The 19,824-nt window shown below is 38.3% G+C and overlaps 2 protein-coding genes across 2 annotated transcripts; one reads left to right on the plus strand and one right to left on the minus strand.

Annotated features, from left to right (window-relative positions):
* Positions 1-3,361: 3,361 nt before the first annotated feature.
* Positions 3,362-3,746, plus strand: LOC122064641 (40S ribosomal protein S28-like). The gene has a single exon (XM_042628397.1). The coding sequence runs from the start codon at positions 3,377-3,379 to the stop codon at positions 3,572-3,574; it is 198 nt and encodes a 65-aa protein (XP_042484331.1). The 5' UTR covers positions 3,362-3,376; the 3' UTR covers positions 3,575-3,746.
* A 6,159-nt stretch (positions 3,747-9,905) lies between these two features.
* Positions 9,906-18,382, minus strand: LOC122064619 (cyclin-A2-4-like). The gene is made up of 12 exons (XM_042628342.1): positions 18,205-18,382; positions 16,639-16,993; positions 16,038-16,329; positions 14,885-15,018; positions 14,366-14,458; positions 12,915-13,048; positions 11,680-11,755; positions 11,063-11,139; positions 10,903-10,936; positions 10,677-10,826; positions 10,458-10,592; positions 9,906-10,362 (listed from the first exon to the last, which is right to left on the minus strand). The coding sequence occupies exons 2-12, from the start codon at positions 16,933-16,935 to the stop codon at positions 10,309-10,311; spliced, it is 1,476 nt and encodes a 491-aa protein (XP_042484276.1). The 5' UTR covers positions 16,936-16,993; positions 18,205-18,382; the 3' UTR covers positions 9,906-10,308.
* Positions 18,383-19,824: the final 1,442 nt, after the last annotated feature.

Consider the following 19,824-nt stretch of genomic DNA (forward strand, 5'->3'; position numbering starts at 1 on the left):
ACAGAGCAAGCCAATGATCTGGGGTATCAAACAGTTGAAGAAACTGTAAGACAGGATTGTTAGATCGGTGATGCATAGGAGCAATCCATCGGACAAAGTACCAATGAAGGGTGAGAAGGGGAAGCTAAGAGCAATGGTGTGAGTAGAACAGAGGTGCCAGAAGAGACACTTATAGATAAGGGGAAGGTCTGTGATTTCAGCAGGAGAGGTAAAGGTACACATGGTTAGGAAAGGATAGTCAGGATGAAAACAGAGACCTGAGAAGGGGAGTCCGTGTCGTCGAAGGGATACTTCAAGGAGTTGGAGGGCTATAGACTTCCTATAAGAAAGGATTGTTCTTAGTGTGAGATCTTAAAGGATTTCAGGTGGCAAGGTTGGAGGTAGGGAGAAACAAAGGTTATGGCCAGAATGTGGTTGCTGGGATGTAGAGACACCCCGGGGTTATGGGGAAAAGTAAAGGGATAATGGCAAAGGTTGCGGTAGGTTGGGAAAGGAAGTCTGCCAAGACATTGTGTCACACCCCGTTCTCATGGGACCGGGCCAGTGACCGGGTTAACACCGGTTAACCCAAACCTGCCAGGATCATCTGATACTGTATTCCACTACAGCATACACACAACTAATATAAGCTCATCAGATCAGCGGAAGACTAAGTTTTACCTGTGAATAATCCCATAATACTTGATACCCGAATTGTTATACAATAGTTATATACATGTGGGCCCGAAGGCATGATATTTACACAATAAAAGTACAATTCATATATCAAGTATGTAAAGGAAACCATCAAAATAATCAGAGTACACAGCTCAGCTCGGTATCTAGACTAGAGCTCAGCTCAACATCAAGGTTTGAGCCCAACTCGGCATCGCATGGTAGAGCTCAGCTCGGCCTCAAAAGTGGAGCTCAGCTCAGCATCAGAACTGCGGTCCCACAGCATAATTCTCGCACAAGTAGTCAGTGCCGTGCTCTAACTCCTCAGGGGCCCACCCACCAGTCCTATTCAGGGAACTCGACTGTGGGACCCACCCCGTGCTCCTCAGATGTATGACCTGCAAAATCATCTAAAAAGGGGGTACCCGTGGGATGAACTCACTAGCTCAGTAAGTGGTAAGATGGACCACACAACAGTCCACACATCAAAACACAATCATATGCACTACATGCCATGCTATACATTTTAAATGACATCCACCTAAGTAACATTATTAAGTCTTCGGTTTTAGTGCTACTACAGCCACAGTGCGCGTATACTCCGGGTACGAGCCACGAACTCCATCCCACGATACGCCCATAGGGCTGTCGGAGAAGGCCCACCTTGAGTACTCGAAAAAGTAAAAACAATGTCGTCCATCGGCTCTCAACAGAAAAGTAAATGATTGAAATTAAAGGTGCTGACTCCATCAATTTAAAAGTAGTACGATTGGCCCTCTTGAATGTACCACCGGGGTTGCCGACTGTCCTAATGACCCGTCGGGTGTTATGCCTAACCGCCACAGTGACCCAACAACCGCGACCACTGCTTCCCCCCAAATGATAACCCAACACCTTAACCCCTGTTGGGAAGGGTCGTAGCACGGGACGATGAAAATCCTAAACCGCATGCTCCTATATGACAATAGTACGATTGCATAGTGCCACCACGTCCCATACCACGGGCCACCTATGCACTCGTTTCCAAGCTGACTACGGTATCTAGTCTACCAATGCATTATGCACAATGATGTAAGCATTCATCACATAATCATCTCATCACTTGGCATTTAGAAAGTAACATAGCACACATGCATAACAAAGTGAGGAATGACTAATCTACATAGCATATTTATGATGGAATGACTAGACTAGATACATTTAAATGAATGCCAAACAATGCCTTAAAACAAGGCCAAACGTCCTCTCCCCACTTACCTGTAGTGTACAAGGATTCCCGTTCGATACGGGTGAGATCCGATGCGAGAAGCATGGGATTTGGTGAACCTAACATGATTGAGCGGGGTTAGTACTTCACCATTTTAGGATCAAAATTTATCGAGATCCGATGACAGAATCATGTTTAGAACGTTAAAAGAAGGTCACACGTCCGATTTGGGTCCAATCGGACGTAAGAATCACCTTCAGGGCCACACAGGTGGGTCAAACAGGTGGGTTGTCTGGCCCACCGGTTTGGACCGACGGGTAGGGGCCCGCCGGTTGGCCCACCGGTCTGGCCCCCTATTGGGCCAGGGGGCCCTGCTAAGACCGGTGGGCAGGGTGGCCCACCGGTTAGCCCGCCGGTTGGGCCCACCGGTTGTGCCCGAAGGCCCTGCCCTCTCAGGTGGGTGCCCACAGGCGGGCCAGATGGCCCACCGGTTCCACCCACTGGTCTTGGCGGGAAACCTGCTGTTTCTTCCCAACTTCCTCCATTCTTTGGGGATTCAAATGGGGTTTTTCCCAACCCATTCTTCACGCCTTCAAGGTCTTATAGGATGGTTCTAACCTAGATCTAGGTTAGATTCAAGTGATGGGAAACCATCTTACCTTCTTTGCTTAAGAACAACTTCAAACCCTCCAAATCACTTCAAACCCACAATGCTTCTTCCACCTTATTAATACCTCTTCAAATCCTTCAAGATCAACACATAAATCATCCATTAAACCTTAGATTCATCATTTCAAAGGGGATTTACAAGATCTCAAGAAACCCTACTCGAATCAAGGGTTTAAGCTTGGGTATGATAAATGTTTAAGGAACCCGACTTTGCTTACCTCCAAATGTAGATCTAGAGTTGAAGATCACTCTTCCGGCACCGGAATGGGAAGTTCAAGCTTCGGCGCCGCTGAAATCCTTCTCTTCTTCCTCTCCCTTCTCTTCCCTTCTTCTTCCCTTTCTTTTCTCTCTCCTCTTTACTATCCTCACCAACGTACGGGTATCATAAATGAAAAGAAAAGAAAATCATAAATGCTATATATACTTCCTAAATAACTAAATAGTGCACATGAATGAGTCACTCAGGTGGGTGGGTGAACCCACCTGTCCACCCACCTGAGGGCCAAAACTTGGGATTTTGACAGAGTTCGGGCCTGGCGTGAACCCCACCCTAGCATACGATGTAGTATACGTATATACCTTAATATATGGCTACAATACCTGCTTTATCCATACATGGCCTTATGATAAGTGCATGTACACGGCTTGGGCACTCCCGTCTCTTCTGGCACTGGCTCGGACTTGTCGGGTCAGCCGGTGTTTAAGGTCACCCTTGCCATCATAGCCCATAAGGAACCCGCTCTAACTCCCTCTGGTTCGGTCCCTGCATGGTTAAACCGGGTCAACCGCGTAATCAGACCGGGTTTAAGAAGTAGGGTATTACACTTACAGTCCCGCTCATTCAGGATGGATTCTCAGGTGAAGCTTGCAGTCTTGGTGAAGGTGATAGGTCGAACAGGGTCCAGGGGTCAGGTGACCCAGGTGAGGGTCAAGTTTCTGGATGACCAAAACCGTCTTATTATGAGGAATGTGAAGGGACCTGTCAGGGAGGGAGATACTCTCACCCTGCTTGAGTCTGAAAGAGAAGCACGGAGGTTGCATTGAGTGCTGGTTCTTCACTGTTAAAGTTTTGATTTATTTCTTCATATTATCTCAGCTCCAGCTAGGGTTTAGTTGGATTTTTGTGATTATGGAAACTCTTGGAAATCGAATCTCCGGAGCATCGGTATTGAACTTGTAATGAGGTTGGGTCACTCCAGTCAGAGTTTTTAAGTGACTGTTTTTTGAGGAATTTCTATTTTTTTTTTCTGCACAAAAAAATACTATTCTCACCTTCATTTTCTCATAGTCCGAACTCATCCTCCCCCTCTTTTCTCCATAGCTGAAATCATCTCTTACTTCTTCTCCTTCATTCTCTCCTCTTCTATGCTCCCATCTCCTTCCCTTTGCGAAAATCCATCTCCAGCCCATCGTCTTCTCTTCTTTTTCCTATTTTATTTTCTTTTTTTTTTTGTTATTTCTTTAATTTTCTAATTAAATACTCCATATTTGTAATACTCACAACCTGTTATTTCATTTATGTTTTCTATGTGGAATCTTGCCATTCTTTTGTTCTTTATTTTTCTTTTATCCATTTTTGGTTTGATTTTCATTTTATTTCCCTCTTAATAACGTATGGGACGTAGTCTAGGGCGTATGTTAGCAAGGGCGTGGCTGGCCCCCTCAAACTGGCTCGTAGCATTAGGTGTGTTTCTTGGGTTTTCAGGTTGATAAAAATGAACCCGTTTCGGTCCATTTCTTTTTATCTTGAATAGTGGGTCCATTTAGAATTAATTGTGTATTTAATTTAGATTCGGATATCTTTCCATATTGATAATCATTAGATTTAGATAGGTTAGTCAATGTCATGTTTGCCATGCTTCGTGTTTATTAACATGTTTTTGATACTTGATGATTCTTTTTTTTTGTTTAAATCAATTCATTTTTCTCATGCATGTAGGTTAGCTAGTATTCATATTTTATCCGCTTCTCACTCATATCACCACATGGGACATTTACAACCAGTGTATTTTTAACATAATAGTTAGATTCCATTTACTTAAATTGAGGTAGTTAATTAAATAATTATTTTAATATTTAATTAAATAAAGTCTTAACGTATTAGATTAATTAAGGTTCATAATGCATTTAATTGACTCTTAAAATTCGGTTTTAATTGTTTAAATTATTAGATTGATTAGGTTTTCCAAAACTTCCATCTGAAATAGTTAGATTTGGGTAGCTTTCACCATTTAATTCAAGTTTTTGTCTTTCTTTAAAAATCTTTTTACCTATTAGATTAATAGATTAATTAGGATTGCAATAATTCATTTCACAAATTATTAGGGATTATGATTAATCATTTTAATTAATTCAATTTAGGATTTCATAAATTTATCAATCGTCCAACTAGGTTAGGCTCAATTAATCGAGTTAGTTCAATTTAGGGTTTCACAAATTGCTCAACTAATCCTAGGTCTAGGCTTATTTAATTAGTTTAATCTTAGACTCATAATACATTAATTAAATCATTTAGGGTTTTTAATTTTTAATTAGCGTAATCATTTCATTATTTGCATCATAACCTAGCTAGCATAATTTAGACACTTGGCTTAGGGTTTTCACATGTCATACTTAGATACCTAGTTTAGGGTTTTCAGTGACCTAGATTTAGGACTAGTTAGTAGGGTACAAACAAATTTTGGTCAAACAAAAAGAGATCAGCCTTAGGGCCTGGCAGATTGGGTGCCTAACACCTTCCCAGTCTGTTACTTAACACTTGTCCAGAATCTTAGTGCAAACCAGCTTTATCCATCAAAGTCATTAGTCTCTCTCCCTTGATTGGGGGAGACATTTATGGGTCCTAGACCCTTTTCTAGGTGGCGACTCCCTTTTACCCATAACGTGTATCCCCCCTTGGCATCTGATGACTAGGGGATACTATCTCATTAGGGTTGAACCCTAGAGTGTATACACGCGCTATGTGTCATATCGCGATCCCGACGGAGGTCCATGATACCTACAACGACCATGAATTTCCCAAGAACAATTTCAAATTTCCATAAGAAGCCCCCTATAGCACTCACAAAAAGAGAAAGAAAAGGTCTACCCTAAAGAGCTAAACTACATAAGCATAAATTTCAAATTTCGTAAATCTCCAAATCCGTAAGCCCTTTTTAGTGCCAATAAGCATAAAATACAGAATTCAATTGAATTCAAAACCAATCTTCTCATTCAAAGCAAAAGAAGCAATAGCATAGGTTCAACAACAGACATCTTGAAAAAGAAGAAACAGATCAAAACACCAAAAGGAATTTTTTTTTTTTTTAAGGTAAGCTTAACGTTAATCCAAACCCAAAGAGAGCCCATATAAGTCACAAACGAATGAAAACATAAGGCTAAATTCGAGTAAATATTACATCACCTTGTCAGTCTTGACCACCATCTTCGATATTCTTCATATAATGTTCAAACACCTTAGGCTTATATCTGTGACTTGATGAAATTATGGATTCAACTTACAATAATCCCAAGTTTATATCTGTGGCTTGATGAAATTTCATTTTGAGGTAAAGAATCCACAAATTGATTCATTCAGAGATCAGAACAGAACCCATCTCTCGATACCCCTACTCTCAACAAAACTAAAAGCACCAATGGTTATAACTCACTCCCAAACGAAGAAAATTCAGGGGCCCCTACATTTCAACAATAGCTCTCTCAAACTCTTCTGTAGGACTACTATGGAAGAAAGACAGCAGAAGAAGGTAAGAAGAAATGGTAAGGATCGGTTCTCTTTTTGATATAATGGAAGAGAAAGATAATTAAGTGTAGGAAGAAGAGGAAGACCAACACCAGAAACTGAAAATAAGTTATGGAACAAAGCAGGTGAGAGGCAGGGGAGAGAATGATAAGGGGAGAATAGGTTCTATCTATTAATTAGGGTTTTGTCTGTATGCTTGTAACCTGTAGGGACTAGGAATAATCCTCTGAAGTATAAGCACTTGTAGGTGAGGTTGCAGAGGAGATGGAACTAAATGCACTGGGTTGAAATCTTTGCTCTTCCCCTGTCCCACGCAGTTAGGGGCTGCTACTGTCAGTACAGAGCTGACCAACCCAATAAAGATCCTTCTTTTGATCTGCCCTCTCTTTGGTGGAATGCGAACTTCTTCTTACGTCTTGAATTTTGAAGCTTCAATCTCCATTGTTGTGAATTGGGTAGGAATTAAAATTGTAGGAAGAAGAAGAAGAAGAGAAATCTGAAAGTGAAAATGAAACTTAAAGCAGGTAGAGGAAGAAATCAATGGCTACCATCTCTGGTTGTCTGCAAACTTCAAACTTCTCAAATGGAAAGCCCCCAAATCGTAGTCTCTCCCATTAACATCTCAAACAGAAAACCCCCAAATCTTCCAAAACCCAAATCAGATTTTCATGAGAGAAGAATAGGATTCAGGAAAAGAAAAAAATGAAGACAGAGAGAGACTTACCTCCAAACAACCAGAACCAGACGAGGCTTGTGGCTGACCAAAGGTTCGAACAACGAGCGGTGAATCTGCAGAAGAAGATTATCAATTTCAGAAAACAAAACTCAAGACATTAACTTTAAAAACCTAAAACCCTACAATTCCATGAAATCGAAATAGAGAGTTTCTGGTTTTAAAAACCTAGCCCTACAACTCCATGAAATCGAAATCGAGAGAGGTAGACAGAGAAAACGAGAAAGAGTGAGAGAGAGAGAGCTTACCAGTTGTCAGCGGTGGACTCTCGGTGAGAGGGTATCTAACAAAAAAACGAACAGGGAAAACTTCTTCACAATATCACGGGTTTGGACTTTCGGTTAGAGGCGTCCGTAGAATGTCTTCCCACTTTCTCCTTTTATATTAAGGGTTGAGATGGTTGCTCAAATCTAAGTTTTAGTCTTAACATAAACTCAGATTTGAAGAACATTCTTTGTATATTCGTCATTCATGGGAAGTAAGACCATCACTTATGAGGGTCATCCTAGTGGAACCAAATAACTCCAAAAATTAAGAATTATCATTCTGAAGAATATCATCCAGGATTTACCGAATCAAACACCCCCTTCAAATTTTTACAAGAGCTATTTACATTCCCTCCCGGGTTTTGCTTTTATTACACCCATTTTCCATGTATTTTCAAAAATTACGAAAACCTTCTCCGTCAATTAATGTTGTTACTGTTAGTTTTGAGTGTTAAAATATAAGTTTGCCCTCTTATTTTTAACCATTTATTTTTTCTTATTTTACCCTTTATCCTTATCCCTATCTTCATAACCACTCAATACGAAACCCCTCAAAAAAATTTCACCCACCTCCATCGCCGCCGACAAGAGGAGTCCAGGTGAAGACGATGGCGAACCAAGCAGTCACAGTCAACGGAGACAGAGAGATCAACGGTGACGACAAGGGCGACAGAGAGAGCCTTGGCTAAAGTTTACATGAAAGAGATGATAATTGTAGGAATCTATGCCTTTCTTAGGACAGCCGTAGTCGTGGTTCTTCTCACTTCTTCCACTGTTACTCTATTCCTTTGTGCAATTTGGTTCCCCTCATCATCTATGCCTTTCTAAATGCCCCCTTCGCGAAGTTCCTTCAAAATTGTCAATCTCGAATCATGGTTGCCCAAGATGAATGACTCAGAGCCATTTCTGAGATCCTAAACAATATGAAGTTAATTAAAGTACCAGTCATGGAACTTGATTGAGTCCTTCCATTAAAAAGGAATTTAAGAAGGCCTATGGCATTGCATTATACTGGTTGTCTCCTACGATCGTTTCTTCAGTGATCTTCATGGGATGTGCCATTTGGAGAACTGCCCCATTGGATGCCAGCACCATTTTCACGGTCCTTGCAGCACTACGGATGGTTGCAGAGCCTGTAAGAACAATTCCTGATGCTCTGTCTATGTTGATTCAACCGCCTCAAGTGTTTTTGCTAGAAAATGAGCTCAATAATGAGCATGTGCTAAGTATCCAACCACAAGATTCAGAGAATATAGTTAGAACCCGCGCTAGTGCTTTCAGTTGGGATCCATACGCAACTGCCACTACTCCGGGGGGGGGGGGGGGCAATGACACGCGTGAAGCATCTCCTCCATTATTGGGTTCTTTCACAAATCAATGGTCGCCATGCTGGGGTGTGCTGGTAACAAGAAAGAAAGATCATCTCGAGTTTGTTGGGCCTACTCGCTTCCATTTCAGTCACCAGTGGCTAATGCATTTTGAAGAGTCTGGAATCTGGATTGCAGCTTAAAAAAAAAAAGCTTTTTTATCGATTAACCGTGCACAGAGGGCAACTTTCCCTAACCATGCTGTTCACTGGGTTTGCCACAGACAGCTTTCCGATCGTCGTTCGCAGTCGTCGTTGTTCGCCGATCACCGTTGGTCGTTCCCACCCCACCTCACCTCAGACAAGTTCGCTTCGGATTAGGTTGCAGGTGAGAGAAGATGGAGTCTTTACTCTTTACTTATCATAGGATGGGTATAATGGCTAATTTACTCCTTCAAGGGTAATATGGATATTTAAAAAAATTAAATCTTAATGGTAAAACTATGACTGAGACACTGAGTCACATTTTTTGTAATATTTGTTAATTGAGAGAAGAGGTTTTCATAATTTTAAAAAACACAGTGGAGAAGGTGTAATAAAAGCTAAACACAGGGGAGGGGATGTAAATTGCTGTTTTAAAAATAACAGACCAGGCTGGCTCATGTTCACCTCTACTACCAAAGCCCAATACTTGAAAAAACATTTTAGTGCCATCTTTCACCACACGATATCAGAAATTCCTCTATCTTAAAAGCCCCTTTTGGGGATGTGAAATTTTCAAATTTTTCCTTTCCTTTTAAGCTGTGTTTGAATGCCCAGAAATGAAGAGGAAAAAAAAAAAACCAGTTGAATTTGAGGAGACAGACATATACACCAATCATTGCATCATCAATAATTTTTTTTTTTTTTTTTAATTATGAAATGATATATGCATCCAACTCTCCTCAAATTCAATTTTTTTGAATTTTTTTACTTTTGTTGACAATCAGTCTTAATTTCCCATCCAACCAAATGGAGAGAAAGTAATCATCTTAGACAAAATACTATACTCTATTGCCACGTTTGTTTTTTTCAAAAATCTTTTAACCAGTCAGACGCAAGAAACACCCAAGCTGTGCAAGGTGCAAAAAAACCATATTGCCCCCTTTGACATGAGTTTAATATGGACCCTTGTGCCCTCCTATTGGCCTACAAACTCTATGCCCAAATTAATATTCTGTGAAAAATTCACTTCCTTCACTTTCTGGTAACTATTTCCAAATCAATATTCTGTGTCGAGACAACCACAGAACATCTAAAAAGGTAAATGATGAGATTGAAAACAAAAGTGCAGTACGAAAGTCATCTTTATAGAAATTAAATGATATTGAAAATACAAAAAGTTATCTTCAAGTAGTTACATTCCCATTACAACCCAACAAATTAATCTGGTTGCTGACAAATGACTTTACATGGGCAAAGAATATAAGTTTGAAATAAAGTACCAACCCAATAGGGATTTAAATTTCAAACATACCGCCTAGAGCGTCCCACGCTCCCATGATTTTCACATTACAAGGGCAGGCTAGCTACAACAACAATATAGCAGATAAAAAACAGTTAGATTGGGGAAAATCTAAAATTAGATATCAGATACAAATATCCAATATCCATGAAAAGTCCTCCAGCTGATAACCATATGTTAACAGCAAAGGAAAACAAGGAATTAGCCCTATCATCATGTCATCATCTTTAAAAGAGCATTTCATGTGGATTTGGAGAAGTCACTGTCGCTACATACTTGAACTGTCAGCATAAAAAATAGCCATGTTAGAAGGAGAAAATTGGCAGGATATGACCTTGGATTTATGAAAGGAAGGAAGAGAAATAGTCACTGTTACCTTCTGCTGCTTATACTTCTCACGTACGGCATTAAGAGGACAACTGTTGGTGTTCGTGTGCAGATCTTGTAGTGCAAGAACTGTAACTTTAAGATCTGAGGCCTTGTAGGTTGTGTAATGCTCTAGGGTCGGGTTCTGCAATGAGATACAAATAAAAACAGGCACCGGAATGTATGATGAAAGCAAGTTTACAAAAGCAGGAGAAGAAGGATTCCTGACCCATGGATGGCATGACTGATCTAGAATCCATCTAGCAAGGAATACTGCTGATGCAGCAATTAGCGAAGGAAGGAACTTCAGGAATGTGTACTCAATGAGAGTGAGTTCTGATAGATAGTTGGCCAAGAACTCCAATTCAAGGCTAGGAACCTGCAAAAAGTTGTTTAAACATGGAAACCATTTTTTCTAGGAAACTAAAAGCATTTCTCAGAACCAATTAATAAACCTTGTAAGAAGCTTGTGCAGCTCGTAGGAATCTCCTGCAAAAAAGGGAAATCGATGAAGGATGAAACAAACTTCGGTAGATGTAAAAAAAAAAATAAAAGAATTCTATAATTTAGAGATAACATATATGTTGAAGATAATAGAATTACTAACTAAATCACCTGAGAAACGTTTTTGCAGTAGGTGCTGAGAGTTGAAAACCCAAATAATTCAGCACTTGACTTTCCATTTGCAGTACCTGCATGCTTACTGCAGTCAGGAGCAAATATACCCTCGTGCAGTATTCCAGAGTAAAGAACACAAATTTGGCAACTCTAAACCAAGAAAATATCAGAGCTCTAGCCATGGGCATATGTCCCACTGCATTGTTTCAGTATCCATATACACCTCAAATGTTATAAACCAATGTTTACATCATAACAATCATGATATTGCCTGTGACTAAATTCTAATTTCTAAATGGACATAAAAATTGCTGATACCTAATGGTATCAATGATATTGAAAATCGGTCACCCATGGAAGAAATATCTTGATAAGGACATCAAAAGAGGTATACGCTATTGGATAGAAAAATCTTGATTGACATAATTTCGGTGTTGTGTTACATGTTCTGTAACAATGTCTAGACAGATAAGAGCACAAGAAGCAAAAAAGGTATTGAAAACTCACTCCAAGTGATAGAGATGGAAAAGAATTAATGTCCTTTCTATTGTTGATATAATATCTCTCTAATTCATGAATATTGAATTGCTACAATGAAATGCTTTCAAACTGACCTCTCCTTTTGTGTATGTGTTGTCCGTGATGAAGCAGAACTCCTCAACACGGGGTGCACAAATTTCTTCATATTTCCTAAAAGTAGTTCAAAGAAGAAACACAAAGAGTGCATTGTCAATTAAATAGACAGCACACTGCTTTGACGTTAGAAATAATATCAGCATCATCATTATGCAGTAAAAAGTTAATTGAATAGAGTTTAGGCACCGGAGAAAGCTTCTTGCACACACATATTGAGAGGGAAGGGGAAGAGAGAAAGAGAGAAAGAGAGAAAGAGAGAGAGCACTGGCCAAAGATACTCCAATTAGTTGCATCAGTTAGACAACATAATCGAGCATACCAATTGCAATGACTTAAAACACAACTCCATTCTCTATAACCTTCCTAACTCCTTTAGCATGGATTTGGATAAGAATTTTCTCACCAAAGTTGTTTGATATGTGTTAAAAGTTTACTCACTCAGACAAATTAAGAACCACTGGCTCCTGTGTCTTTATCCTATATGCTTCTACCTTAATGTTCCTCAATGAAGCTTCACATGGGAACAGAAATACTTTTTTTTTTTTTTTGGGGGGGAGGGGGTGGTAAGAGAAATTCTAAAATTCAGATTACCGGTGTATGTGGATCGGAGAATGTTCATCGTTATAATTTATGATAGTTCTCTTGATGAGGTTCTAACTTCTAAATCACCTAGTCATTAGGGGTTTAGAACACCATTAAACCATTGTTGAGAAAGGAATAGAAACAAGGAAACAGATAATTTAAATTAGAGGAGCAAACAAGCCTCTGATGTGGCCAGAAATTTCAACAAGTAGGCTGTTACGGACGCACAGAACAAACCCTAAAAGTTTGAGCCTGATCCAAGGGTAGGATTTCCAGATACAGTAGTCCCAAAATAGCAGGTAACCAAACCCCTGACAATCTATAGCACGAATAAAAACAGCAGCACCAGAGTAAAGAAATCAATAAAAGAATTAGAAACTCGAGTTTGGAACTTCTAGAAAATAGAAAATCAGAATTTAGAATAGGCCCTGGAATTCATGCTGGCAATCTGTGCATCATTTCTATTCCAACAAATATTCCGAAAACAGAAATGTTTTGTTTAATGAGCAAAACTTTCAACTTTGTAAATTAGAACTGTGAACAAACAGGGGAAAAAAAAAAACTATACAATACCAAAATCAACAAACAGGAAACAGAACATATTAAATACCAACATCACAAAGTAGCTTACGAGGCAATTAGCATGCATGTAATGCCAAGCAGTTGAAGTCTTTGTCTTGACATGTAGTTTGCGGAAAGAAACCGATCGATGAAATACACTGCGAGGTAAAGTGTATCTTGAACCAGCTTATACTCTTCAGCAACCTGAAAGAAGGCCATTAATAACAAGCACTTTCAGCATTTACAAGTCATCCAAAAAACTGATTATAAAATTATAGCATTTAAATGTTCATAATGCCACGAGGCAGTTGTAAAGATAGTAATATACAACATGCTTTCTCAATAATTTAAAACTTTTAACCCTCTATAATCAACATTATAAATTGGATATGGAACAAGACCCAAATATGATAAAAGAAAAATATGTAATACCATGGCCTTCTAAGTTCTAACTCATCCGAGCAAAGAGAATGTGCAAAATTACCACTTGCTATATTACTGTAGAGGAGTTGAATCCCGCTTGTCCCAAAGTTTTGAAACAGCATACAACTTCTACACTTCAAGTTCTAGTTTTCAAGGATTTTTTAGAAGAGCTTAAGATTTAGATGACATTGTGGATTTTGCATGAAGAAAGCTTAAATAAGGAAGTAACAACTCTATACAAACTTGAACCATGTGGAGGTTGAAGACCTCTTTTACGAAGGATATACTAATAATCTGTAACTAATTTCAAGAAAAAGGAGGGGGTGATGGCCCATGTGAGTCTGCTTCACCAGGATCTAGTGAGGAGAGGTTGCGAACAGTCCTAATGGGCAGCATTTTTTAATTAAAAGAGACTGTTCTCAAACTTGAACCCACATGACAAGTGCAGCCTAAGATTTAACCCTTCGGTGGGGGGGGGGGTGAGGGGAGCCCCAAAAAATCATTGAAATCAACAATCCAGTTTCTTGAATATAAAGCAAAGAAGGGATTCTCAAAGTCTTGACAGGAAGAAATGTTAGGGATATGTTAAGCCCATTAAAACCTAACAAGAAAAACACATTGTATCACATGTATAAAATCTTCAATAGATGCATGCATGTGGACAGAAAAGTAACGGGAAATCATGTATGGATTAGATAAACAGAGTTGGGAAGGGGAAAAATAGTCAGGTAAATATTAAGAATCATATTTTATTTTACTTATTTAAACCTAATTTGTTCTATGACATTCATAGCATTTTAAAATCCTTTCAATAATCTATCCACTATATAAGTGTATTTGGATTCTTTCACTACTCTTGAACTATTTCTCCTATTCTCAGGAATATTTGTTTAGGCTCTAGAGTATCTTTCATCAAGAAGTCCTAGCTCCGCACTGAACCATTTTCCATGTAATTTACATTACTAAGAGAAGCATAGGCAGAAGTGACATTTTCTTACAAAGATATATACTTCGAATTGCATTGTCCGCAGTGCGCAGTACCACTGTTTTCACATATGGTACTTAAAGCATATTTATAACTCAAAATAATCTACAAACCTCCACAAGCCAATCAACTAGAATCCCCCGCATGCTCTGAGTGATGTCTCGCTGTAGTGTTTCCATAAAATTACAACTAGGCCTTCGGACAAGCTGAGCAAAGAAATAGTTTTACCATAAGTAAGCATCAGTGGACGAAGAGGGAGCAGTATTGAGAAGGAAGAAAAAGCACTATGTTCTTAATGAAATAAAGGAGCTTTGTAAAACTCATATCATAGAATCTATTCTTGAAATATCGATACAGAAACTTGTCCTCCAGCAAAACAAAGTAGTAACTTCTAATTTGTACCCCCTAGCATTAAACTGCCTGTTTTGCAGCCTCACCATCACAGGGAATTTTTCAAAAGTTTGTTGAACAAAGATCATGGTACTCATTTACAAGTTTTAAAAATATTTTTTGTCTGTCGTTTCTCCAGCTGTATATTAAAGTTGGGTCTACAACAAAATAAAAGACCAATAGGAAAATGAAATCAGGAACGAATTAGCACATCTATTAAGAATAATTGTTGCAATACAAACCTCTACAACACGTAAATTGCTATAGATATCAGCTGCATAGAGGCTGCACATTTGTGGATCTTTGTCATCAGAATCAATGTCTGTAATGCCTAAACAACTAGAAGATCCCAAATTCTCGCAAAGATTATACTTGTCTGCATCATCCAATCCCAAAAGGAAAAAGAAAGGAAAATATTTGTCAAGCTCAGGCAATTTCATTTTGATGCAGCAATTTGTAATTAAGGAAAAATTAAAGAGAGGCAAAAAGAACTCTGATAAAAAAAAATAAATAATAACCTTTTGTTATTGTGTTTGGTCTATTCCCCTATAACAAATCAATTGATCTATTCAGTAATGTTAAAGAAAATTCAAATCCATGGCCTATAGTTTCACTTTATCACCCATTAAACTTTTTGAATATGCAAGCATTGAAATCAGAGAAGGATGTCAATCAGATATTGCAGAACAACACTTGCATTCAATACAACCATACAAGCATTTTCTTATTATATTCAAAAACATGCAATATAGAAAAATTACAAGAGTTTGATGGTAAGAAACCATTAGTGCAAAATTAAGAAGATAAGCTGTTGAATAGTTATATTTAAATTATGTCAGTAATTCTTCTTATTTCCGTAGTCTTATGCAAGTTCATCACATAAAATGATATAATTTATGAATTAATTGCATAAATTTTCTCCCAAAAATGCTGCTTACACATTATAACCACCCATTGACCTTGGGACCTCCAATCACCCTTTTTACTTCCATGACTTCAAGCAACGCATCTTTAACTGTAAAGTTCATTTATTGTGTTTTAATATTTTACATTCTAACTGTTACCTACACTTTAATTTTACTGGCCCCAAAATTAGTAGTAAAAAGTGCAAATTATCACATAAAAGTTCTTTGTACTTGCAAGGGATATGCCCTTGCACATCCTATTATCAATGAATTATACTGCTTAAAATGCCTAAATATTTCTCACTGCCTTTATTCAATATTAACTGTATTATTCTCTCCATATTTATCCCACTTCTGAGAGTTTAGCTTTCTGCATTATCCCTTTTAATATACAGGGTGTACACATAGGTACTTAGTTGTCCATTAGGTAGTTTAGTATAGTATAGTTTCAGAGAATTGTCTGTCCCACTCTTAATGTAGAAATGCAAACCTTTCTTTAAAGGGCTCGAGAGTTGAGGAGGCCATCTACAAATCTTTATATTGGCCTGAGGGTCACAACCAACTGATCGTATGGTCATACTCCCCATACTTATTTGCATTGGAAAATGGCCTTTTACTTCTGTTGAGCATGCAACTTCTTGTGGTTCAGCCTTCTCCGATTTCTCTATTTTTTCAGCACTTAATGCAGTGACATCCTTTTGAACCTCTGGAACAGGATTGGAAGGGACCACCTTGGAATCCTTCTTCAGAGGACCTCTTTTAGCCTTCTTGGAGTTCTTACTCTGAAGAAAAGCAGAATGAGAGCAATATGATATTCCAAGACAGGAGAAAATGAATATCTTAATGGAACAGAAACTAGCTGTATGGACAAAATTGTATGTAAAGGAAAATTCAATATAATTAGCTACCGTAATCATAGCCACAAAAAGGCATCTTCTGTCCATTTTCTGGTCATTTTTCATCAATGATCAACCGTTTCTTTTCTTTTTGAGCATGCAAGGACACAATGACCATCTCAAGCTTTAAGGAACCACACACACACACACACACACACACACAAATAATACTGCCTAGAACAGAGGTGATCTGACCTGAAGCTTTGCAGCATTGATGCAATTGGTATGTAAATTTTCACAGCATAGATTGGTTACTTCCTTTAGCACTGCTCTCCTTTTATGTTGAAGATCTCCAGCAACTGGAGCAGAGGAATTATTCTCATCCAAGGCCACCCTTTTTGAATTTTCTCGTAAAGCCCGCTTCTGATCTTGTTTCGCAGAAGGTTGTAAGGGGAGTGTCACACCAGCTGCCTGAAAAGCTGCTGCCCGAGCACGTGTTATTCGAGCAGTGGGTACTGGAAAACCAGTGACTGACATATTCTCTCTCTTCATTTTCTCTTACTTCGTAAGAGCGGCACAAGGCTTTAAATTGAAATTTAGTAAACTAAACCTGCACATCCATGATCATTTAATTCAACATCAACTTCTTCTTTTTTCCAGGGGGAGTGATAGGGAACAGAGAACAAGCTGCCCCAGACACCAAGCATGCAGATAAGCAATGTACTGTAACTGCAATATGTTCCAAAAATTAACAGAAGTCACAAATATAAGAAAGTAGAATCCAGGGTTTAAACTGTTGCTCCTCAAAAATCAAAGACAAAAATAACCTGGAGAACAATGCTGAGAAACCTCAGCATTTGCTATGCACATAACCCCACACACTCCCTAATTATTGTCAATTGCCTCCCAAAAATAAAAATAAAAAATAAATGTTTTCCATAGTTCTATAAGATGAAAGGGAAATAAGTCCGGAAATTTTTCGAAGTAGTTGTATAAACGTTTTCCTCAATTCATTGCAGTTATTTGCTTCAAATGTTTAACGGTGGTTGGCATTGTTGCAAAACTTTGTATTCTCTTAAAAAGTGAAGCTTTGCCATCACCTTGGCATAGCTGAAAGACAAAATACAAATTTGCATCTCTTCTTTTCTCTAATGAGAACTAAAAATTATGTCGGAAATATAATTGCAAAAACTATAGTATCAGGGCCGATTCCGAACACCACCCACGGAATAAATTCCTAATTGAGAATAAATGATTCATTCAAAAAGTGAATTCATGGTATTTAGAGCTCGATCAAACAAGATGTGCCCTTCAACATTAAGCGTCTCAATTAAATTTGAAAAAAAAAAAAATGAAAGAACGAAGATGGGGGAAATCATTATTCTGGAAGGGCCAAACCATCTCGCTTTCTTCTCTTTTTTTCCCCAAGTTAGACCGTAATGCGGCGAAAACCAAGAAAAATCAGTAAATGTACGTAAGAAGAAAGAAATTCAAGAATCTTCTCGCGCATCTAACTCAAATTTATGTACGGACTAATTCAAGCAACATATAATGATCATAAAATCATTAAAAAACCAAAATATAAATATGAAAGGGGAAAAAACGGATTGAGAGGTTCAAAGCAACTCAAATTACACAATGTGGAAACTCAAAGATTGTTCTCACAGATCTATGGTCCGAAACAGCAGAACGGACATAGTTTCAACAAAATTCATATGCCCTAAGTGATCCAAAGCCGATAAAATCAACTCAGCGAAAATTAGAAACGAAACACAAAGAAAGATACAGAAAATGGGGTAAAAAACACCTACGAAGACTGACCTTACTCTGCGTTGTGAGCTCCGAGGCCTTCATGGCCATCGGAAGTCCAGATTAGGGTTTACGCAGAAAGGACAATGCGAGAGAGAGAGTAGAGCGCAAGCGATGGCGAGATCGTGAGTGAGTGTGGAGAGAGAGGGAGAGTGAGAGTGAGAGAGAGAGCTAAGCCATCCTTAAAATAAGCGGAGCGAGAGCGGGACGGAATACAGTTCAAACTTATGAAGAAAATAAAATAAAATAATCGATCTGAGATTACATAAATAGCCCTGGTGTTTCCACTAATTGACTAAAGACAGTTCATTGACATTAATGCCCACGCTGTTTTCCTTCCCCGGCTTCACCCGCTCTAGGACCCGTGAGACCGTGAGTTATTACGGGTTGGTGGTATTTTAGTAATTCGAGGTGGAAGCTTTTAAGCTCAAATGAGTGCGAGGGAGCGCTTCCACTCTACTAGCATACTAGGGGGTTCGGTTATGGTGTAATTACTTAGATACCCTCCACTTTGAAAAATTTTCGTACAATGAAGATGGCGATTTTGAAATTGGTGTGGAAGAGAAGGGAATTTGCACGTGATTGTGAGATGAGATGTGACGAACTTTATGGCGGAACCGAATAATAGGTGGATGAGATGCGTCCTAATCTCATTAAAGTAACAATAAATTGGGGAAAAAAAATTTGTCTAAAAGTAGCGTAATCTCTACATCTAGACACATCCGTAGGGTTGAAGCTTCTATTATTGTTTCAATTGGTACACTTGTCAGTGTAAAGGCTACGTTATCTTTTAAGATCTCTAGTGATTTCTTCGATATGCAACATTGGACCAAATAGGATTTTAAGATTTGGTATCAAATTCGGTCAAGGCCGATTTTCGATTTGAATCGTTCAAATCAGTCAAGCACCAGTCATTTATCGAAGTGAATCAGTAGGATTGGTCAATACCGATTCTGATGTGAATTGACCGTTTTTAAAATCTTGGTTATATGGGTGTCTTTTTACCTTTTTCTTATATATAATGGATGGACAAGCCACCAGCAAAAAATCCCATTAAACGGACTCATGTATTTAAATGACTCACCTGGTCCTGGTTCCGACCACTGTTAGTAAAAACAGGAACGGTAAAAAAACAGAAACGGACAATACGGGTATCAAACAGTAAAAAATTTTGAATGATACGGTCAAATAAACAGTCAAAAAAACATATAACAGCAAAAACGAAAAACAGATAGTATCGGGTTTAAACGTGTAGATTTTAAACAAACAGGACCAAAAAAAAAGGGTACTATACTCGTATAAATTAAATAATTATTACATGAATACTTACATCTAATGTTCGAAATAACTACAGTGTTCAACACTAATGCATATATATATATATATATATATCTCATGTCTCATTATAAGTTTTATGACATATAATTAAATATCATCTGCTACTAATTCTAAATTCATACACTACACAGTTTTATTGAGCAATGTAACTTGGCTATGATGTTGCTCATTCTTGTCAACATACTCTTGGAGTAATGTATGTTCAGTTTGAGTTAGTAACCATCACCTTAGAAACATTTTTCAGCAAACACATCAGTTTGTATCTCAATTTCGGGATCCATATATTGATATTGA

The sequence above is a fragment of the Macadamia integrifolia genome, unplaced genomic scaffold (genome assembly GCF_013358625.1).
Source record: "Macadamia integrifolia cultivar HAES 741 unplaced genomic scaffold, SCU_Mint_v3 scaffold170, whole genome shotgun sequence".
Lineage (NCBI taxonomy): Eukaryota > Viridiplantae > Streptophyta > Magnoliopsida > Proteales > Proteaceae > Macadamia > Macadamia integrifolia.